The 23,126-nt window shown below is 42.7% G+C and overlaps 2 protein-coding genes and 2 long non-coding RNA genes across 6 annotated transcripts in view; 1 reads left to right on the top strand and 3 right to left on the bottom strand.

Moving 5' to 3' along the window:
• Positions 1-627: 627 nt before the first annotated feature.
• LOC140846815 (uncharacterized) lies at positions 628-6,624 on the bottom strand. The gene is made up of 2 exons (XR_012126254.1): positions 6,073-6,624; positions 628-1,652 (listed from the first exon to the last, which is right to left on the bottom strand). It is a non-coding gene; the product is annotated as an uncharacterized lncRNA (long non-coding RNA).
• Positions 6,625-9,614: 2,990 nt separating this feature from the next.
• On the bottom strand, positions 9,615-10,593 carry LOC118967609 (uncharacterized). The gene is made up of 2 exons (XR_005054803.2): positions 9,918-10,593; positions 9,615-9,876 (listed from the first exon to the last, which is right to left on the bottom strand). It is a non-coding gene; the product is annotated as an uncharacterized lncRNA (long non-coding RNA).
• Positions 10,594-10,700: 107 nt separating this feature from the next.
• FAM8A1 (family with sequence similarity 8 member A1) lies at positions 10,701-19,785 on the top strand. Its single transcript, XM_017642502.3, has 5 exons — positions 10,701-11,447; positions 12,558-12,678; positions 14,262-14,385; positions 14,815-14,954; positions 16,416-19,785. The coding sequence occupies exons 1-5, from the start codon at positions 10,829-10,831 to the stop codon at positions 16,558-16,560; spliced, it is 1,149 nt and encodes a 382-aa protein (XP_017497991.2). The 5' UTR covers positions 10,701-10,828; the 3' UTR covers positions 16,561-19,785.
• Positions 19,786-21,928: 2,143 nt separating this feature from the next.
• The window catches only part of NUP153 (nucleoporin 153), a 71,345-nt gene continuing 70,147 nt past the window's right edge, over positions 21,929-23,126 (bottom strand). For all 3 annotated transcript variants that reach the window (XM_036994409.2, XM_036994406.2, XM_073224708.1), the window contains one exon: positions 21,929-23,022. In XM_036994409.2, the coding sequence (XP_036850304.2) occupies positions 22,935-23,022 (88 nt within the window). In that variant the 3' untranslated portion in view covers positions 21,929-22,934. The remainder of the gene's footprint in view (positions 23,023-23,126) is intronic.

The raw sequence follows: 23,126 nt of genomic DNA, 5'->3' as shown, positions 1-23,126 counted from the left end.
GAGCACATATCAGAAAAACATTGTAAGAACATTTCCATTAAAATGTTAGTTAAAAGAATTCTATTTCATTTGTATGTAAATATTTGTATATATTTCAGTTGTATTTATTTGTATATAAATCTCAACAACAAATTGTAAGAGCATTGTGTGTCAAACACACAAAATATATGTATGTATTTGTGGAGAGACAGTTCAGTGGTTAAGTTTTGGATAATAGTTTTATCACTTACTGGCTATATGATTTTGAAAAAAATCACTTCTCTGCACTTCAATTTGTTCATCCCTAATATAGAGATGATAACAGTATTTACTCATTGGGTTGTTTTGAGGATTAAATTAGTAAGTAATATAGAACACATTATAAAGATTATATAAATATTGGTTAGTATTATTATCACACAATTATTACTATTATAGAGATAAATGTGGAAATATATACACTAAAATGGCAACAATGGCTATCTCTGGAGTAACTTTTAAAACATTCAAAAGAAGATAATTACTTTTTAGTTCCTCAGTGCACTTTTATCTGCTTCAGATTACAGATTTCTATTTCAAAACAGTTACACATGAAGAAAATGTTAAGTAATCAACACGAAAAACAAGCACCAAAGGAAAAATTAAAAATATTTTTAAATGTTTATTTGAAAAAAGTGTAGTAGAGCTATTTCCCATCACAATTGCTTAGAACCTAGAGATTTTAGTTTAGCAATTTAAACATTTTAAACACCTCTGTAAGTGACTCGTACTGAGGACACAAGCGGCAAGAGTCATAGTCCTTGCTTTGCGGAAAAATGTAGGTTGAAGAACTCTTAGAAAAACTTAAAATTTTTTCATTTCTAAAAAATTATTTTTAAAATACATGCTTTCTAAAACACTAGAAAAAGGAAACAAAAGGTTATATACCAAAGTACAGCAAATAAAAGGAATAATGATAGAAAAAAATAGAACAAGATGAAAAATAAGGCCGCAGATAGAAAAATAGGTATAAATATGGTAAATTATACTATGAAAATACAGAAACCCAATTCAACAAGTATATACACTGTTTTAACAAGTCACAACTAAAACAAAGCATCTCAAAATGTCAGCCCACCTCTGGAGCAGGCCCGCACCCCCTCCTTGAATGCACTTGGCTTAATTGAACCACTCTTCCTTGTACCTGCCCCGGCAGCTCGCGATTCCCATCCGAGTCAAGAGCCCCTGGGGGCTGAGGTCTCCCCTTGCACACCGGGAGCTCTCCCCGGGTCGGACCGCCCGACATTCTGGTGACCGCAGAGGGACTCCTGACGGGGCCCTCACTAACGGTCCAGGTAAAGAGGAACTCCATGATGCTTTAAGGTACCCCTTGACTTTTTCTCTTGGGTCCCCAGTTGTTTTTGCCGCTTTCTTGGCCACCTGCCCACCTCAAGACAATGTCCGTGCATTGGGGTCCACCGTGAATGGAACAACCCACCAGCCGCAGCCCAGCCTCTGTGTAGGCTGTGGTCTCAACTCCCAAGGACCCGTTTCGTCCACTCAGGGGACTCCAGGGCGCCTAGTCCTTGACTCGGTCTGGCACCTCTTCCTCTCAGCTTCGTGTCTGGATTGGAGCAGGCAGGGAGAGGTGGAAGCCAGTAACCCTTGCAGACGGGTTCATACCCACTCTTTGCCTAAAATGAGAAGAGACAGCAAGGAAATCCCCAGGGCTGACACCGAGACGTATGAGAGACCTTGGCCCATTCACTGGATCACTAGAAGTTTTCCCCCGTGGGTTTTTTTTGTCTGCATTATGAGTATGAGCCTGCACAGAGCCAAAGCAGTCATATGATCTGAACCTGTTAACCCGCCCCTCACACTTTCCTATAAAACCGACAGGTATTAGTATAAGCAGGGCTGGTCCTGACCTCTCAGGCCGCCCCCTCTCTCTTGGAGAGCGTACTTTCTCCTTGCTCAACAAAACTGTCTTCTAGCCTTCCCCCACCCACAAAGAAAAATGAAAAATATGTTAGAACTAAAACGATGGGCAAAGGAGCATTAAATAAAGGCAAACAACAAGAAAGCAGGAGTCACAACACTAGTAATATATAATACCACAAAATTCAAAGTAAATATATTAAACAGAAAATCAAAGGCTATTTTATAATGATGAAGCACACAATTCACACTGAAAATATAACTCTCAGAAGTCTGTGTGTTTGTATTAGTTTTCTGTTGCTGTATGACACTTACCATAAACTCAGTGGTTTTAACAATGTCCATTTATTATCTCACAGTCTCATAATCAGAAGTCTGGGCATGATGCAGTTCAGTGCTGTGGTCAGGGTCTCACAAGGCTTAAATCAAAGCAAGACACCACTGAGCTGTATTCTCCCCTACAGCTCATCTAAGGTTTGGGGCCCTCTTCAAAGCTCATTCAGATGATTAGCTGAATTCAGTTCCTTGAGGTTGTAGGACTGAGGTCTCTGTTCTCTTGGTGCGCATTGGATGAGGATCGCTCAGCGTCTAGGAGCTGCCCTCAAGTATTTGCCTCACAGTTCCTTCCAAGACAGTTGCTATTTCTTTCTTCAAGGCTAGTATGAAGCTCTCTCTCATTTTGAATTTCTCTGACCTCTTCCGTCTCTGACCTTCAAATATCTTCTTAAAGGACTCACCTCATTTGGTCAGGCCCACTCAAGATAATCTCCAAGTTGATAGCTCAGGGACCTGAATTATATCAGTAAAATTTCTCACCTTTGCCATATATTGAAACTTAATCATGGGTGAGATATTATATCATCTTCACAGATCTCTCTCACACCCATGGGAAGAGACTATATACAGCATATACACCAGGGCACAGGACTTCTGTAGACCATCTGAGAATTCTGCTTCTCACAGTGTTGAATTGTTTTTTTGTGAAAATATATTAAACAATAACTATTAAAAGTGCAAAAAAAATGAGGTTAAAAAAATATAAAAGTAGCATGCTCTGATATGTATCCCTGTCTTGGACAGTTTGAGTATGCAAAATAAATTTGACTGTATCATTTCATATCACTGAAATTATATAATTAACAAGGCTGTAGAACTTTTAAAAGAAAGAATATACTTGTTTTTCTGTGTCTTATATACTTAATCCTATTTTAGGGTAAAATGAAAATCTTAAGAGTTTGAAAAATAAATATTACATGGACCATAGTCTCTCAGTGTAAGGCAATAAAGCTGAAACAGGAAAGAGATTTAGCAAAATAGTCTGACCATTGAAAAAGTTTAATTATTCTCTGAAGTAATTCTTGAATCAAAGAAGAAAGCAATACTGAAATAACAAATTAGCAATAACAGAAGAGCTATATATAAAAGATTACAGAACAATAAGCATTCTAGCAAAAAAGTTTGGAAAAGGAAACAACACCGATCAAAAGAATATTGGAGAAATAATTAATAAAGCAAATATCAGAGAATTACAAAAATTAAAAAGTTACCTTTGATGTTTGAAAAAGTAGAGGAGAATGTAGAGAAACATCTACACTGACAATGTGGGTGGTAATCCTTTGGGGTGCAAAGATATTTCTTTATGTTTTGAATGTACTATAACAAGCATGTTTTACTTTTGCAATTAAAAATAGATGAGAAGTAGGCAAATAAGGAATATTCTGGGTTTTTCAGGTGAGCTAGAAAAAGCCAATTATATTGACTATTTTTTCAATACCTTAAATAATTAAATTAATTACATATTAATTAAATTAATCACATAGTAGCCTAAAATTAATATCCCAAATTCCAAAATGCAAAAAATATACAGGCATTGTTTTGAGCTCAAGGTAATGCAGCTAGGAAAGGAGAATTTTAAAAAAAGATTAACCATTTGACTCGTAGTCCTTTGATATTTAAATTTCTTCAGTGGTTATAAATGTCAGGTTTTTGTCATCTGGAGTCTATTTGGGGAATCTTTTTATAAGAAATCATCCATTTCCTCTGGCTTTTTCAATTTGTTGGAATGCAGTTGAACATCATATTCTGGTTTGTTTTTTTTTTAACTGTTTCGGTGTTTTAAATTCTTGATGTAATTTTTCCTTTATTTCTTAATTAACATTGCCAGAATTTCATGCATCATATTTTTTTCTTCAAAGGACTAGTTATTGGATCTATTAACAAATCATACTATCATTCTGCTTTCTAATCTTTTAATTTTTGATGACCCTTTCATTTATTTTTGTTTTACATAGGCTTGAAAGGTATCTTTATACTCTAGTGCTCATATTTCTTAAAGGTAGATTCCTAAAGGGTGGATTAATGAGTCACAAGCTCCGATATTTTGAATGTTGGTGGATGCCACCAAATTCTCCTTCAAAAATATTGTACAAACTTGCACTTCCACAATCTGTGCCTGGGCGAACCTGTTTCTCAATGCCTCATCAACACTGGGTACCATCAGTCTTAGTAATTTTTCCAGTCTGACAGGTGAAAACATGGTTTGTTCATAAAATTGATTGGGGGGGGGGGGATCCTATTGTATAAAAAGAAGATCAGGTCTCGTGGTTAGTTAGGAAGAATAAAATGAGCCAGGATATTAAATTTAGGGAAGAATGTACAGGCTAATACAATTTTGTAATAAGAGAGAAAATGGAGAAGAAACCAGCGTTTTTAGTTCTTTGGCCCGGAGGAGCGAGGGGGCCACGAACAGAGTGGGAATCTGGTGACGTTTCAGCGGATGCCCTGCAAGTTCCCGGCTCAGACCGGGCGGCAGCGGGGCCCCCTGCACAGTAACGGCGATGGAATGAATGGGGGGATCCTGGGGGTGCAGCGCGTGGCGGCGGGAGGGGAGCCGCAGCCGCGGAGGGGGTCCAGGGAGGCGCCCGAATCCGCGGGGAGGGCCCGACGGACGCGGCGGCTCCCCCCTCGGGACTGGTCTCTTGCAGAGCTCATCCGCACCTTCATTTACCGAAACTTTCTATCTTATAACTGTCTGTCCTTTGTCTGTCTGTCGCTGACTGGGTCCTCGCCAAACGCTCAGCCCCCTGCCTTGACCTTTCTGTCCATCGTAACACTTTCTAACATGTGACCATGTACCTTCTTCTTGGCCTCTTGTCTCGCTTCGGCCATAGCCATTTTCTTCATCCCTCCTACGTATTTTCAGCTCCTTATCTCATGCTGTCCATACCTAAAAAGCTTTTACTTCACCCCAAATTCTTGTATACCCCAGGTGAATTCTAATCTTCATCCTTAAAGAGTCTTTCCTTTGGCCAGGATTTCAGACCCTGCATGTATATGTCACTTGGAGCCAGTCCCTGGTTTCTGTCAGTGATAATGGAGAACCCCGGATGGGTCGTGTTTAAGGTCCCTCAAGTTCTGAAATCAGGTTTGGTAGTCCGTCCGTAGCCTTGGAAATTCCTCCACCTACTGGCTGCCTCCGGTCAGTCTGCATTATATGAGGTTTGCTATTGCTTAGAGTTTTGCCCATTTTTAGGAATAACATGTGCCTGGTGACATGAACGCTGATACATTTATAAATCACTTTAAATTCCTACAGTAAAATTCTGTTACAAAGAAAATATAAGGGATAAAAATTTAATAGCAGATAATAAATTTCTTAGTGCTCTTTTGACAACCACCAGGGGGCAGAAAAGCCTCATACAGCAATTCACCCCAGGTTTGGCTAGAAAAGGAAACGATGCTTTCCTTATTTTATGTGTCTTTTTCTTAATTTAGCACCGAAATCAAATTATTTGTTAACATAATATTTTACTCGGTGCTTTGGACAGCTTTTCAGAGGCAGGTGGTTTTATTTTTCAAAATGGTTTTCTATTACTACCAAACCTTTATTCTAAAGTTGACACTTAAAAGAGCAATTTGCCATTATGGATTGAGCTGTCATATATTATTAGTAAGAACAAATGAAGTAGGTTGATAACTAAATCACACTAAAAACTAGAGAAATCAATACTAAAACAACAGATTCATGGCTGCCCAATCTTCAGGAACCCGCTTCAGTCGTCCTAGCAAAACATGGATTCAAACATGGTTCGAAACAATTAGCTACTTCCTAACACCTTCTCTCCCAAAACAAAGTCCTTTAAGATCATAATGCGATCATTATCTCCACTTCCTCACCTTTGCTTCCGTCTTCAATCAACCTTTCACCCTTCACCGCACGAGGCAACTCGGGCAGAGCCATAGGTGACACAATGCCCAAATTCAGTTCAGGTCGGAGGGACCGCAGCCCGCGCCGGCTCACTCACACTTCCCGGAATTACTGGAAGGACGCCACAGCCTCTGGCAGTAAAGGACGCAGTGCGGATACGCGGTGACCACGTCTCACCCGGAATCTCTGCGGGCATCAGATTCATGCCATCCCTGGATCACCGGGCCCATGCCCCCGAGTCCCGGGTGACGACATCCAGTCGGCTGAGCTGGGTCCACCCGGGGCTTGGAACTGGCCGCCTACCACCCCGCACGTGCTGGGAGGGAGTTACCCAGGACAGCGACACTGGGGTGCGGTTACCCAACAGGGAGAAAGATCGACGGTCAGGAAGGAAAATGCCCACCACGTCCTCATGCTCCCCCATGTCTCCCTGGTCTGACGCCGGGTGTGGCTCCCTTCCGGGGGGCCCTCCTCCCACCCGGCCCTCCGTTGCCCCCCGCCCCTCTGTCCTCTCTGCTGTCCGCCGCCCTCCCCGCACCCCCATAATTCCTCAGCCTCCCTTCTTGGCCTTCTTTTCTGTCCATTGCAGAGTCGTCATCTCCCGGGCCCCTTACTGCCCCTTCCGTCCGCCTTCTCTCTCCCCCTGCGGGGGGCGTCGTGCCCACTCACTCGGGCGCCCGGCCCAGAGACTGGCTGCAGCTGTCTCCTCAAACCCAGCCATCACCAAGTCCTGTAAACTGGGCTTCCTTAATGTCGCTTAAACGCCTCCTTTTTCATGTGTTGCTCATGCCTGGGCTCAGGTTCTCTCATCTTACCCAGACTGCAGTCTCCCCACAGGAGCCCCCGTCTCTCCTTTCACATCCCTCCGGCCCCCCATCCGCCTGGCAGCCAGCGGGAAAGTTCTAACACACAAATGCAACCAGCGTTGTCCCCCAGCTGAAGCTCTCGTCAGCTTCTGTGGTCCAGAGGATAGAGTCCCGACTCCCTCGTAAGGCACAGAAGCCCCTCATAACCCAGCCCCCCCCCCCTGCTTTACCACATCTCTCTCCGTGGTCCACACCAGACAGCCATTCCCGTGGACTCTGCTCGCGTTGCTCGCTCCCCTGGATGACCTTCCCTGTGGCGCCCGCACAGGTGAAGGCCCCCCGCAGCTCAGAGCTCACCCCCTCTATAACGTCCTTCCCAGCTCACACCTCTGTCTCGCTGCGGGTGGATCCGGGCACTCCCTGCTTTGGGCTCACGCTCTGCCCTGGACTCATTTACCTACCGACCTCTCCCTTCCATCCTGCAGTCCTTCAGCTGCGAACTCTGGGCTTGATTCGCCTTTGTACTCCTAGTACTTGGCACAGTATCTAGCACTTGAAATGCTCGGTGATGGACATAGAAATAAGTCTGTGACTAGAGGAGGGGAGAGACTACATAGTCCCTGAGGCGCTCAGGAAGGACGGAGTGACCAGCACTTTGGGTCAGGGCCAGCCAGGCCTACCTACAGATGCTTCATCACCTCTGGCTGCAGAGTAGAACTGCCTGGGGAGTTTTTAGAAAACATGAGTAGCTGGACCCTGACCAACAACAGCTTTATCAAAACCTTCAGGGGTGGGGCCAGGCACGAGTGGTTTTTAAAGGTTCCCAAGAGATTATGGCCAAAAAGAACCTCTTCATGTTGGATCCTGGGGCCTTCGGACAGGACCCTGTAAGTCTATAATATTTCTCTTGCTCTCCAATATGACAAGAAACACCATGTTCATTCTGTTTCCTGCCCCAGACCGAGAGTCATCCATTCCCCAAGAAGCCCTTGTTTTAAATTAGTGAGACTTAGTATGTCAGGACCACAGTTCCAGGTGATAAGGACAACGATTGCCACTGAAAACACCCAGGAAACAAGATACACAGACAGGTCATACTAATGATAATTATTCATTTTATCCCACATTACACATTCTCAAAATAGTAACACTAATACTACCATCAACATACTGTCATTAATTTTTGTCTATGCTTCCCTGTACTCCCCTCCAATTTTAAACTTATGTCAATATTTCAGAATATAACCCATATATACTTTTAACTCTGTTAGATGCCTATTTATTGACTCTGAGCTCATCTTTGCTCTGCAACAATGGAGCTGAACTCTGGAACTACTCCTCCTGTGCCAGCTAGCTTGTTAGGTATTGTTGGTGAAGGGCCCTGGAGGAGGTCCCTCTCCGGCTATCATGTGCTCGTCCCCTGGGGCTCCTGCCCAGTGCACGGCTCCTTTCGGGAGCAGCCAGCGGCCGGCAACAAGCAGCAACTTCCCGGAGCAGCTCCGCCCAGCACCCTGCTTTCAGATGCCTTCCTAGGGGTGTGCTGCTGGCACTGGGCGGTGAATTCTGAGGAAAGGCACCTGCAGATAGCTTCTCTAGGCCCTCCAGACAGGTCCCCCTGAGGTCACATCTCAGGGAAGTTCTTTGCCCACTAGGGAGCCACAGTCATACCCTCTCCGAGATCTGGAGAGCGGGGCTGGGGGGCTCTCCCTTGGCCATGCTACTTCAGTCCTGGGGGTAGTAGCTGCTCCCTAATCTACTAGTCCTATGCGGTAGGAGTTCTCTTTGCCTCTTACTCGATAACCACCCTTTACTTCAATTCCGTTAGCAATTCTTTATAGTAAATGCTCTCTGTTCAAATTACTGTGTAATTTCTGTATCTTGACTGGACCTTGACTGAAATGAGCCCTCAACTAGTCCTAGCTCTAGACGTAATCAGGTATCTATGTTCACTAACCGTCCTGTCATTGTCTGTCAATTGTTTTGACTGCTGAGCTTCATCTAGTAGAGTCTTCAGGAAGAATTCAAGTAGGTAACATTCTATGAGCTCTTGCATTTTGGTAACAAATCAGTCTATGCTTTTATACTTGAAAGTTTTGCTGGACACACACATTCCTTGGTTTTTTTTTTTCTTTGAATATTTTAAATGTTTCACCATTTTCTTCTTGTATGGTGCTAATGTTGAAATTGTATGATGATCCAGTTTCTTTCTCTTATAAATTACTTTTTGGTCTAAATTACCACTTTTCAAAATGTAAAGGCTAATAATTTTAACAATACATTCTGCTGTTGTTCATTATCAGTGTTCTTCAGGTACACAATATGCTCTTTCAATATGAGATTTCGATTTTTATATATATGAACATATATAAGTAGAATATATTTCTCCTTGTACAATAAAGTTCTCTTGAGTTATAATGTGCTGTATTTGTTGTTAGCTGGCTTTGGTGTTCTTGATTAGGGGCTTTTTATCCATATGCAGGATTTTCTTTGCCAACCTTCAGTATTTACCATTTTTCTCAAGTCATTTTGATCTCTTTCTACATTTGACTTAAAAAAAACCCTCATTTTCAAATCTAGTTCTCTTTGGGCACTATCTGTTGTGTTTATTTACCTTTGTCCCTGATTGTATGTCTATTACATGGGTGGCACTGTGCCACGTGCCACATAATCAATGGCATTAAAAAACAAAGTCCATTCTGTCTTCATTTCTTACTGTTTCTCCTGCCCCTCCCTCTGGCTCCAGACTTGGAATGGTTGCTTAAATGTTACAACTTCTTCACAGTTTTAAAACCAAATCTGTAGGGATAGCCTTTGTAGCTATAGGCCACGATCTTTCCCTTATTTTGGATTCATATTATACTCCTTGTCCTAAACAGGTCTTCAAGTGTTTCATGAAAGTCTTTTAACCAATTAATTCATTATGGGCTTCTTAAGGGCAAAAGTTACACCTTTTACTTTTTTTTTAATCTACCAAAGTCAAGAATAAGAATGACCCTGGGCATTATAACAAGTACACCCGCGGGACTTGGCCCCTGTACGTCTTCTGTATGAAACCTGGGAATATGAAGACAGATTCCTATCCTTGATCAACGCAATGACATGGGGAAACACACTGAGTACGGAGGGTCCTGTGTACAGTTCAGAGGAAAGGGACGTCTTGCCCGGGCGCCAAAGCCCTGGCATATCAATAAGGTGAAAGGCACCAAACGTCGAGACGAGCGGCGTGAGGAAGGCAGGCCTGCTGGAGTAGAGGTGTGCCTACAGCAGCGGGACAGGAGGCTTCACGGACGCGGGCGGCGCGCGGCCCTCCGCCCGGCGCCACCCCTGCCCCTCCGCAGCCGGGCCATCGGCCTTGATGTGAGCCCGTGTGGCTCGGTGAGCCGTTCCTCGCCCTCTCGAGGAGATACGCCCGCACCACCCTGAGCACAGAAGGCCGAGCACCGGTCAACGGGAAGGAATGCAGGCAAGGAACGAGCCCCGTGCCCGGCAACCCGAACAGCCGCGGCTCCGTGGCAGAGAAGGGGCGCTGACCCGGGCACGTCTCCCGGAGGGCCGCTTCCGCCATCAGCCGCTTCTCCCCGGGCAGCCTGGGTCCACAGCCCGCGGGCCTATCTGAAGACGCCGTGGGCTCCCGACTTCCTTAAACCTGGAGGCGGCTGGCGGCGCACGGCGAGGACGACGGTCCCGGATCGAAGTCGGTCCGCGCCTCGCGGCGAGCGCGCCCCCGGCCTCCAGGCCCCGCCCCCGGCCTCCAGGCCCCGCCCCGCGGTCGCGTCGGCGGCGAGGGGCGGGGTTTCCGCTTCCGGCGGCGGATTGTTGACCCTCGCGGCCGCTGCGGTGGCTTCGCGGCCGTTGGGGAGGCCGTGGGGGGCGGAGACAGCGAGGTGACCGGACGGGCGAGGGTGCTGCCGAGGCGACGATGGCGGAGGGGCCGGAGGAAGCCCGAGGCCGCCCGCCCGGGCAGGACGACGGCGGAGGGGACCCCGAGCCCGTCCCTTCCCCAGGAGGCCCCCGCACCGCCGCCGCCGCCGCCGCACGGCCCCGGGACGGGCCGCAGGCCGAGCCCCAGGCCCCGGGCCGGCCCCCAGCCCCGGGCCTCGCGCCCACTGCGGCCGCCGCGGGGGACTCGGAGCCGCCGCGCGAGCAGGGGAAGCGCGGGGAGGCGGCCTCCGACTCCGGCGCGGCGCCGCGGGAGAGGCCGGCGCGGCTGAGCGCGCGCGAGTACTCGCGGCAGGTGCACGAGTGGCTGTGGCAGTCCTACTGCGGCTACCTCACCTGGCACGGCGGCCTGGCCGCCGTCCCCGCGCACTGCGGCCCCCAGGCCGCCCAGCTGGCCTACTACAGCCCCTTCTTCTTCCTGGGCGCCGCGGCCGCCGGGCCCGACCCGGGGGCGGCCCCCGGCGCCTCCGCCCCGGCTCCAGGCGCGGGCCTGGGACCCCGGGCTCCTCAGGGGCAGGGGTCCGTTCGGGCAGCCCCGGCGACGAGAGCAGGACCCGCCGCCCCTTCGCGAGCCCCGAGCGAGATCGGGCGGCAGGCAGGTGAGAAGCGCGGGGCCGAAGGGTCTTCGGGGAGTTCCCGGGGGCCGGGGCGGGCGCGCTCGTTCTGTCCGTACCTGCGGCCGCCGCTCCGATTGGCATTTCTCCGCGCGCGTCCGGTCGTTTCCCTTCCCGGACCCGAGATGCCCAAAGCCTGCAGCGAGGCGGTACCCTGTTCCTTTCGGACCGGACGCTACGAATGGATGGTTACGGAGGGTAAAGAGGTCTTGGCCCCCCAACCGCCCCGCTTGATCGATCTCCACGCCGGGGAGAGTTGAGTCCAAAGCTTAATTCTCGGGCGGCAAGCCCACTGTAATGCTGGAAATAATCCAGACATGGATTTATTGTATATCATCTATGTATTATACGATAATACAGATGATGTATAATTAATATTTATTATATATAAAATGAAACAATGGAACTGACAGCTATAAAGGGAGATTTACATGAATACAAATAGAGTAATAATGGACCTTTGGGCCCTGGCCGAGTGATCTTTTATTGTTTGACTTCTGCATGGGAATTTGAGTATTTTGCATTAGTTACATTTTTTAGTTTATTTAGACTTTTTCTTTACTTGATTCAGCCAAAGGGCTCTAGTTATTCCTGAATTTGATCTCATTCAGAATTTAAGGTGACAGATCAATCACCACTGGATTTATTACATAGAAAGCAAGACAAACTAAATGAATAGGGGTGAAATGAGGAACACAGCGATTTACTATACTTACCCTTTATTATTACTAAAAAAATGTTTAATATTTTGTCAAAGACTTGTGATCAGCTAGATTCTCCTCATTTGAGTCCCTAGTAAAAAGTATTGGGTACCTTAAATAATCAAATTTATCTGCGAAATTGTATCGTAAACCTTAAGGGGGATGAAAGCAAATCTTAAACTGTTCAGTAACTAAGGAACCTAGTGTTACTGTATTTTAATAAACGTACTTTGATGGAATCAATGCCAGTAATTGTTGCAAGGTTATAAATTATTTTTTATAAGCAAACTGTACCTGACTTCGTTTTCTCCATTTATTTACCTGGCTTGGGTTCCAAGGCTTATGGGAAATGATTAGTTTTCCTAACTTTTTTTTTTTTCTTTTTAATTTACAGGCAGAGAGTATGTTATTCCATCCTTGGCCCACAGATTTATGGCAGAGATGGTGGATTTCTTTATTCTCTTCTTTATAAAAGCAACCATTGTCTTAAGCATTATGCACCTCAGTGGAATAAAGTAAGTTCAGGTCATTTGCAGAAAGGTTTTACTGTCTACTGTCTGCAGAGATCTTGTTAAGTTCTGTTCATACCTGTGACTAAATGGATAATTGGTGTGTCAATGTCATGATTTCTTTATAGGACCTTTGTCAAGATTTTTTTTTTCTTGTTAGCTTTAAGAAAAAACTGTGAAAGTAAAACACTTAATAAATTGCACGAGATCTGTGGAAATCTGACGTAACAAGTAGATAAAAGGAGCCTCTAAACCTGTTTTGATTTTATTCAACTATTTTCTTAGGCTGTGAAGTAATTTCCCTCCTAGTATCCTGTTCAGGGTAGAGTACCTAAAGACAAAGCCTTCAGATGCTTTTGGTAGATAAACTTTAATAGGTAAATGCCAGTTTTAAATGAGGTTGCTTATATTGTCAGGCAAGTCCCAGGTGAACAGAGGGAGTCATTTATTCAAATAATCCTTTCAGATTAATTATTTTAATCATTACCATTGCTAAGCACTTTCTACATGCTAGGCATTGAGCTCACCTCTTTATACAGATTCTTATTTAATTTTACCACCACTATTTTATAGAAATTGAAATTTGGGCTTACAAGAACTTTAGTCCAGAATTTACAAAATTACAAAAGTACTGAGTGACAGAGTCAGTATATCCTTATAGTCAAATCTCGGGGTCCTTGCCTGGAGCCTGAGCTTTGCCGTGACTCTTCACTGTCTCTCCCTTCCTCTCCTGCCTCTTTCCCGTCAGGCCAAGTTCTTTCTGTTCAGTCTCCTAAATAGCCTTCAGCCCAGACCATTGCTTCTTCAGGGTCAGACCATTTTTCATCTTCACGGCTTCTCCCTAATCCAGTTACTGTTGTATCTTGTCTGGATCATAGCAAAAGTCTTCTAAGCAGTACCTCAGTTACCTGTCTTCTCTTTAATCTCAATCCAATCTCTGACATAAAACCAGAGACCTTATATTCTGATTCTGCCCCTCTCCTACCTTAACATGCGCCAGTGGTTTCTCATTGCCATCAGGATAGCAAGTCTTGTCTTAATGTAGTTTAACAGGTACCCCTATTTCTTCATCACTATCACTTCTCAGCCTAATGTTTGTTCCATACCCAAGTGCTTACAGCCCACATGACACTGGGTCTGTCTTGTTAACCCCCCCCCTCTGAGACTTCCCCCTTCTTAATCTGGCCGACTTGTTTTCATCCTTCAGATCTCAGCTGAAATATGTTTCTGGGAAGCCTTCATTCACTTAATGTACCTGGTATATGTTTCTGTCATACCCTGTTGTTCACTACCATAGCCCTCATCCCAGTTTATTATGATTTAATTATTCTGCTTTCCCTCTAGGTTAGAATTTCCATGAAAGCAGAGACCATGTTGAATTCACTCACCATTGTATCCCCAGGGCTAGTACAGTGCCTTCATGATAGTGTTTATTTGTTGAATAAGCTAATAAATGTTTTGTGAAACTAGATGGTTGGAAACATAAAGATTAGAGTTTTAATTAAAGCTTGACTTAGACTAATGAAAAAAAATCAGTGCAACTACTCTAGGTAACATTGTTTATAATCCAAAATTATCATTTTATGTAGGGATATCTCTAAGTTTGCTATGCATTATATAATAGAAGAAATAGATGAAGACACATCAATGGAAGACTTGCAGAAAATGATGGTTGTGGCTCTTATATACAGATTATTGGTTTGTTTCTATGAGGTAAGCTGTTCACTTCAGCAAATATTAATATTTAATAGTCTAGATTATCAGGCCAAGACAAAAATGTAATGGAAATTTAAAATTTTTCATGTGTGTGTCTACAGTCTCCTTTTCTGTTTTTTTTTTTTCCAAATTTTAATTTTTTTGTTCAAGTCAAGACAAACCACTTTCTGAGTGGAGACATTTTACAATTGATATTTTTGAGTTAGTTGTGAAACTTGACATGTATTTTTCCATACAAATGACTCGCTGAAAAATATAATGGGTCATTAAGAAATACCAAATTAGAGATTTTATGGGATAGGAGATGTGAGAGGCCTACAGAAAAGCATTAGAATGTAACCTTTAGTTTTCTATAAAGGCAAACCTTTCTTTAAAGTTGACATAGTTTAGCTATCAAATACTTTTAAATTGTCACCCTTTCCTTAGATAATTTGCATCTGGGGAGCCGGTGGAGCAACGCCGGGGAAGTTCCTGCTGGGGCTTCGGGTTGTGACGTGTGATACATCCGTGCTCATTGCGCCAAGTCGGGTGTTGGTGATTCCTTCCTCAAACGTTAGCATCACGACGTGAGTGCTTTCCTTGCCTTAATCTACTATGTACTTATGAAAAGAAAAGAATCAGTTTTAATTATAGTAATCAATATAATTCATAAGTTATACTATTTGACATGGGATATAATAGGCGTACATTTACTAAGTTTAAAATGAAGTTTATGAGTGTTTTTTAATCGCTACATGATTGTGGACTCCTCTTCAGTGTACACTTGCAAAATAATCACCATGTGAAATCTAGGTCCCAGGAAGGGGAGCTGCTAGGGTGCTGGCGCTGTCCCGGTCAGTGCGCCAGGCCTGTGGGGACTGGGTCAGTCACCGATCTGCCTTGAGCCTCCATTTGACCTGCATTATCCCATGGCAGACAGGCCATACGGATTTAACAGCTGTGCACATACATCCTGCCCCTGTTCTTAAGTGATGGAGCTTGTAATATCTACAGTATTCATGGCTAGCTGCTGGCATCTGGCTGGGGGAAGGTACAAACAGTAATAATGGAGTTGGGGAGACATGAGTAGGTGGCAGTCAGTTAAGCCAAGTACCATAGTAGCTGGAATGCTGCCAGAGTGATTCAGAGCTGGACTGTTATATAAAAGAAATAGGAGCAAGAGACTGGAAGCCTAGATTGTGTTGACATCCTCAAAATTTCCTTAGTTTTGTGATAATAATCCTGGTTACTACTACTTACAGTGAGAGTTGATCATGTTTATTGAGCACCTCTTATATTCTAGGATTTGTTTAAAACACTACATATGTATTAACTAGTTAAATCTGAACAATCTTATAAGATAAGGTACTTTAGGTACGATTATCCCCTTTTTGTGGATGTGGGACACAATTAGTCCATTAGAAAATGGGCCTGAGGCCAGCGGGTCTGGAGTCAGAGCTCACACTCTCAGCCACTGTGCTTGACCGGAGCCTTCAGTGCCCTCAAAGGCGGACACCTAACATTTGTAGGATACTTACCCATTCTGAGCTATTACTGAAAGCTTTTTAAAGCTCCTTTAATCACAGGATCCCACAAAGAAAGAAGAGAGCTGATAAACAAATACATAGTAACTTAAAATGCTCCTGCTTCCCAGAAGTCAGAAGTGGGTCTGCAGTAAGCACACACAGTTGAGAGATCCTAAGACCACACAGGCACGAGGGACTTCTCTTCTTCTGGCAAAATGAAGGAAAATTCTGTAGCCTTTAGTTTGCCTTCTAAGACATATTTATTACTTTTTATGTGAAGGTTCTAGTCTTGCCTTTATGTAGATTAAGTCTTTAGAACTAGTCTAGGTGGTTTAACGCTACTTGATAGTAACTCAGATATCAAAGGAAAAATTCTCTCAAGTATCCTTTGACTATATACATACTTAGTATATTAAATACACATAATACAATTAAATACATATTTTAAACTTGATAGAATACTATTCATCTGTACATGGTCGGTATAATAGCTTATCTGATTTTTTTGCCTTAATTTTTTAGGTCCACTATACGTGCACTGATCAAGAATTTTTCTATTGCTTCTTTTTTCCCTGCTTTCATCACACTGCTGTTCTTTCAGCATAATCGAACAGCATATGACATTGTAGCAGGAACCATTGTGGTAAAAAGAAATGGGGTCAGATGATGTCCAGAAAAAGCCCTGAATTCCATACTCTCTGGAATAAAGACAAGACTAAATTATCAAGGCCATCAGTATCCCTGGGTTACATTAACTAATGATTTAGGAATTAAAGCAGTTGCTCCAGTGATGAAGGTGACTATTCTGAAAGTATTGATTTTACTTGAATGCCAAAGAACTTTTGCAGAAGAAAAATCTGTTAAATTCAAGTGTTAAAATTTTTAGATCGAAAAGAAGGCAAGTGGTTTCATAATCAACAATGGACAATATATACTTTCCCAAGAATTAAGACGTTAGAATTTGCCAAAAGTATTTTCAGCTTTGGAATTTACAAATGAAACTTTATTTTGGTTTATCCCAAAATGATGGAAAATGTCCAATTGTGTTTTGTAAACACATTATTCATCTCCTCGGAAATTGTTCTTTGCTTTTTTGCAGGGAGGGCTAGGGAGACAAGTGTGCTAATCCATTTTCCTCCTGTCCCAGGAGGTAGTGAGTGAGCTACAGAGAGAAAGGGGCCAGTGCAGGAGGCCTAGCAGTTCCCTCCCCTGAAGTTTTAGCACCTGTACTGCAGGAATGTGACTTTAGAAGTACTCTTAATGCTTAAACATGTACTTTGGGACAAGTTTTGCATGATAAAAAGTATTAAGTCATATTGCTATATTATCATTGATTTTTTTAAAAGAAAAGGCAAGTTAGTGATTGCTTCTAATGGAGGGAGTAAGTTTTTAGTGTGAATTTAACTTAAAATTCATGTACAAGGTGTTTTTCAGTGCCCTAAATCAAAGTAAACCTGGGGAAAAATTACTGCCACCAGACCATTGCATATTTACTGTCAATTATTCCCAGTAAGTTTGCAGCATGAAAGAAGTATTGAAGTGCTTTTCATTGTTCTGAGAGCTTCTTTATACACAGGACGATCACAAACCAGTTTCCTTTTACATTTTATATAGTTCTGTAACTTTTCAAACACGAAGGAGTTAAATAACCATAGTATTTATTTCATGATTAAATACTAGTAGCCTGTGAAATATCAGTTTTCTCATGAGATGTTCTCTCTAAAACAAGGAAGAGTTTTCCAGACATCATTCGAAGTTTTTGGTTCTGTGGGCCAGCAGCTCTTCTGGGGCGCGCCTGGGATGAGGCTTTGAGGGAGCGTTAAGCAGAGTGCTCGTGTGCTGCCATTGTAATTTATTCTTCTATTGAAGCCAAGTTGTGGAGTGTTGTGTGTGCGCTTTTGCTCAGTGGTCCAGATAACTGTGTTGAAATATACCTGACCAAAAGTTTTATTTATTTCTTAGGCATTTTCTCCAACTCTGATATTTTCCCAGAAAACACTAACTTGTATCGGACAGTTCATAATTACATTGCTTAAAGGAACAATATAGGCTTTGCTTTTGGTCTTTAAACAGCAAATGTTAAGACACATCTATTATCTCTACCAATTTTTAAAGTGAATTTTTTACTTGAAAATTTAAAATATTCACATTTGATGTTATAGAAACCTCAACTGTCTTTATTAATACCCTTTTTATTGTAAAATTCCATAAACTATGTTTTTCAAAATAACTTAAAAATCCAATAGCACAGAAAGCATATTAAGCGTGTCAAAGTACTAAACAGAACATTCAGTTGTGGCCTCTGGGAAGATGAGTGTTAGGACCCTTTCACAGGAAAACACTTTTTTATTAGACCAGAAATTTGGAATTGTTATATAAACTTACCACTTGGTGTAATCACTACTTTTACCTCTGCATGGAAATCCCAAGTTGAAATGTCTGGCAGTCACATAGCTCTGAAGTGTATCTTTGATGTGTAATTTACTCAGATAATCTAGTGGTTCCCCATCTGGGCTGTATTTTTATTTAATGCAGTAGAAAGTGAACAGTCCAGATTAGTTTGCCATTCACAGCCATTCAGATTCTATGTAAAAAAGTTCATTCAGAGCCGCCTCAGGATTCCAGCCATGCTATGTACCCCTGTGAAGTAAATGTGCCGCTCTTTGTCTGCCTTTACGACAGAATCCACGTCTGTTTCTATTTATGAATAGAAGTAGCACTTAGGAAGAGAATTCAGCATTTCTGATTCCCAAATCACTGGAAAAAATGACTAAATAACGGGGAGGAAAGGAGAGCCACACTTTTTTCTCCCAGGGTTGTGGGCAGGTGGAGTCCACCTCTTTTCAAAAACACTTTTCTATTCAATAGATTTCATTTATAAAAACGCTGGCGTTCTGGGTCAAAAAGTATAATTCTCATGCTGAAGCTCTAGCCTACAAAGGCAAAAAGAAAGGTGTCTTCATAGTACAAACATTATTCACTTTACAAGACAAATAATAAGGGAACAAAAATCAGGAGCCAAACTGAGGAAGAATACTGTTTCAGTGAACAGGTAGGCGCTAAAATAACTGCAGAGAGGCAGGTAACTGCGGCCTCTAGGCCTCAGCCCTCCGTACGACCAGTACTGCTGGCGCACCTTGGGAGGTCTGGTCGCGCTGGGCCTGGGGAGGTGAGTGCGAGTGATAAGCCTTGCTTTTATCTGTGACTATGGAAATAAAGCCGACACTCCTTGGACAGTAAGCCTTTACTTTAAAATATTGCCCAACTGATACTTGTGTAGCACTGGTTTAGAAGTTACTTTTTTCTATGTAAACATTTGCCTTCCAGTTTCACCTAAATACTTAGGATTGAAAAAAATGCATAATATTTTAGAGCAGCCTTGTCTAATATATTATAAAAATGAGTCTTCAGTGTTGTTTCAAATGATGCCGTTGGTTTAACACTAAAGAAGGATTTGTTCCTTTAAGTGACTTTTTTTGGGAGTTGCACTTACGCCTAAGTATTTCCAGCAAAGCGAAGGTAGAAAGGAGTTAAATTACTTGCTACTTGGGAATAAAGGGCTTTTTTTGAGGGAGATTGGGGTCATTAACATTTTCACTGTACATTACTATTAAAATAGGCTAGTGTTTCTTTTGAGGACTATACCTAAATTAACAGCAGTATTCCTAAAATTTGACAAGTATCAACCACCCATCATCATTCCTTATCCCCTATACCAAAGGCCAAAATATTTACAATATGTGTTTGCCTGGGTGAGTTCCTCACTTCAGACTGTATGTCTATTTCCTTACAGTTATTCCAGTGACACTATAAATAAAATTCGGCATTCTATTTTTAATAATTTGTATGCCACCAATGTGTATTTTGCCTCAATAAATACTTGGTCACCAAAGCTTCTGTATTTTGCCTCTTTCTTTGAGGTTTGCTCCACAGTCTCCTGCTGCGGGGGCAGACCTTGCTTCCAAATAGTTTTCTGGCATAACCTGCCTTCAGGAGAATGGCAACCAACAGCAGTCAACTGGGGTGCTTTCAGAGGCCTACGGAAAGATCCATTTAGGGGTACATTCTTCTCAGCAAGTCACTCAAGTGTTGATGACTAATCCTGTTCTTAAAGTTGTTCGCGGTCCCAGACACCATGCCATCAAGGACCCATGTCAACACATAAGGAGCCAGAAGTTCGAAGTCTCATAGTAAATGACAGAGCTTGGGGCTAAATTTAGACCTTCTGATCTAGCATTTCCTATTCTAACCTTTATAAACACACAAGAGAACAGGATATGAAAGAACAGGTAAGTACAAAGATGATAAAGGATGAATGTCAATGTGGCTTAACCATGGCCTGGTCTGAGTCCTACACGTACATGTAGACAGTGTGCTGTGAGGAGTCCAGGCACAGACTACATTCTGAAACTACAGTGGACTTCTAAGGGAGTTTATAAAAGTTGCCCCAATTACAAGGAAATGACTCAACATGGCCACACACCTGGTATGTGTGGCTACACCCAACACACCCATTTTCTCAATTTCACTATACCAAATTTGCCAGTTTCCAGTACACACACAGGCTGACCTTTGTAAAATTTCCCTTGAGTTTCAAATGTTAAAACAGGCCTAGGAAATGACACACTTACACAAAGCAAACACGAGTTCTTCCCAGGCTAAACCAGGAAGTTAACAGCCTGGTTACAAATTGTTAAAATTAGTCCAATGCTTTTATTTCAATTTGTCCTTATTACGTGAACAATTTCAGGAGAGAATTTGCAACAGGCAGCTAGGCTTAAAGACATTTTTTCAATTGTCTGAGTCATACTTTATGCCTGAGATCATTAATTACTCAAAACCACCCAGCACTTGGAAGTGGCCCGCCTGGACCCGGTGCACCAGGCGTCTGCTGAAGAGGCACTTGCCGTGAGCAATCCCTCCACGTTCACTCGATTCAGGAAGTGCCCGTGAAACGCCTGCCCTAGGCTAGTACCGGGGAGTCAGAGGCCCTCCTGTAACCTGAGCCAACCTGATGAGTCCCCTCAGCCCACAGGGCCGGTTGTGGGGCGGGGCTGCCACTATGAATGCAGTCCAGGGCTGCTGCGTGGGGCCCGGGCGTCACGGCAGTAAAGACGGAAAACACACGTCCCAAGTATCCACTTCAGTTCTAGAGGCCACAAGATTTGATTAAGACAAGCCATCCTAAGTACAGTTTTCAGTCACTTGTTTAAAAACAACATATAAAATACAAAGAAACATTATTTTTGGCACATTTCTTACAAAAAATCTTTCCTAGAGTAGAAAGCCGAATATTTCTATTCACAGGTGCCTAGCAAATGGGTGAAAAAACAAACCTGCTGCTTAGCTGGGCACCCAACTTCTTGGCATTAAAACCACAGAATTCCAGTTTACCTCTTTCAGCATTCATCATCATCTGCTCCAAATACAAAATTTCTACCTCCAAACCAGCACTTTGATAGCCTGTGATAATTCAGTAAGACAAATACTTTTTCACTGGAAAAACAAAAAGCTCTTAAACATTTTCAAGTTCTGAATTTAGACTCCAACCATAAGTTCAGCAAAATACAAGCCCAAAGTTAACTGTGGTTTCAAAATGAAGAATAAAATTAGTAAATGCTGTCTCAGAGCTTTTATGGACTACAGAAAAGAAATATAGTTAAAAAAATTCAGTAAAATAATCCAAGAGAAACTACACAGAACACTGTGGGCTGCTTTGGGCATGAACTAAGAACCTGATCAAGAAATGGGCTAGACACCTATCAAGGAAGATACAAACAGTTGTGTGTGTTTATTTTCAACTTTAAAAAGGAAGGTCAGTTTATATTCAAAGTAGGCGTGATTCCTAGCCCCAGACAAGAAGTACCTTCTATATTCAGACAAATCCAGACACCTTCCCCTTCACTTAGGAGTTGTCCAAATCACTTAAATGTACTCTTTGGAATTTCTCTGACAATTGTTAATTAACCTTTACAAAAAGGTTCTCTTCCACTAACACTCGTACCTTCATTATGAGTTAACACTAGAACAAAAAGTATTTCACAATTTTTTATTGATGGCATTTATCCCATGTTTTAACATGTTAATTATACTGTAATAAACATGGCTTTAATATTAAACATTTCCTTATTATCCAAAGTCACCACAGTCCATTTCAGTAAATATAAAAATATATGTTTAATACTTTGTACAATACTGGTTTTTGGTCCAAACAAAACTGGATCAGAAAAGCCAATAAATTCACTTTAAGAATCCCCAATTTCTTTTTTTAAAGATTTCCAAATGGATTTAGGCAACTTTGAATAATGGGATTTACATAATAAAATCTGAGACAAGACTAAACAACAACAAAAATCTCTAACACAAAATTAAAATTTCAAGTTCACAGATTTATGTTATGCCAAAAAAGTATAGAAACAAAATTGTATTTACACAAGTCTCACAATAAAATAATGAAAAGGCAAGACAGGTGACAGAGTGAAAATACAGAAATAGCATTTAATCATTACATGGAAAACTAGGTCTACCATGTCCATGGCATGACCACCCTTTCATCAAGCCTCCTCTAGCAGAGCATCTCAGAGCACAGCACGGCCAGCTCATTGCACGCACACACCAGCATGGACCCAGCATCGAAATCGTTCATTTCAACATCCTCTAATCTATACAGAACTCCTCAGATATAATTACAATTTCAACGCGTCCCATAAACGCATATTCAATGCACACAGTGGTGCAAGAGGTTCTATACAAGTCACTTGCCGAGGAGGCTCTATTCCTGGGGTCAGCCAGCCAATGTCAAATCAGTGAATAATTTGCTGGATCATAAAATATTGTTGCTGAAGAACCAGTCACAAGTCTAGCTATTATTTTTTAAAAAGTGAAAGGGAAAGATGAGGGTAGGGCCTCTGTAGGGGAAGAAAAAGGAAAATCCCACACAAAAGACATTCTTAGGCCGAGCTGACTGCAGGTGACCCCAGCACATCTGAACCAGGGCACCTGCTGTGGGAGACCCTGCTGTGTGTGACATCGCTGTGACCTTTATTTCCTGCGTCTAACAGCGGTCTTTATTTTGCGACCAGAAACTGAAGTTCCAGAAGAAGCAGAGAACATATTTTTCCCATTTGACCTGTGAAAGACAAAAACCTTCATGTGATGTGCTGCTCAGACAAAACTCCAGAATCACAGTGACACTACATGAGACCAGCTGCAAGGGGAAAAGACATAGTCAAA

Source organism: Manis javanica, chromosome 16 (assembly GCF_040802235.1).
Source record: "Manis javanica isolate MJ-LG chromosome 16, MJ_LKY, whole genome shotgun sequence".
Classification (NCBI taxonomy): domain Eukaryota; kingdom Metazoa; phylum Chordata; class Mammalia; order Pholidota; family Manidae; genus Manis; species Manis javanica.
The sequence above is the reverse complement of the archived record's forward strand: the minus strand, read 5'-3'. Positions and strand labels throughout refer to the sequence as shown.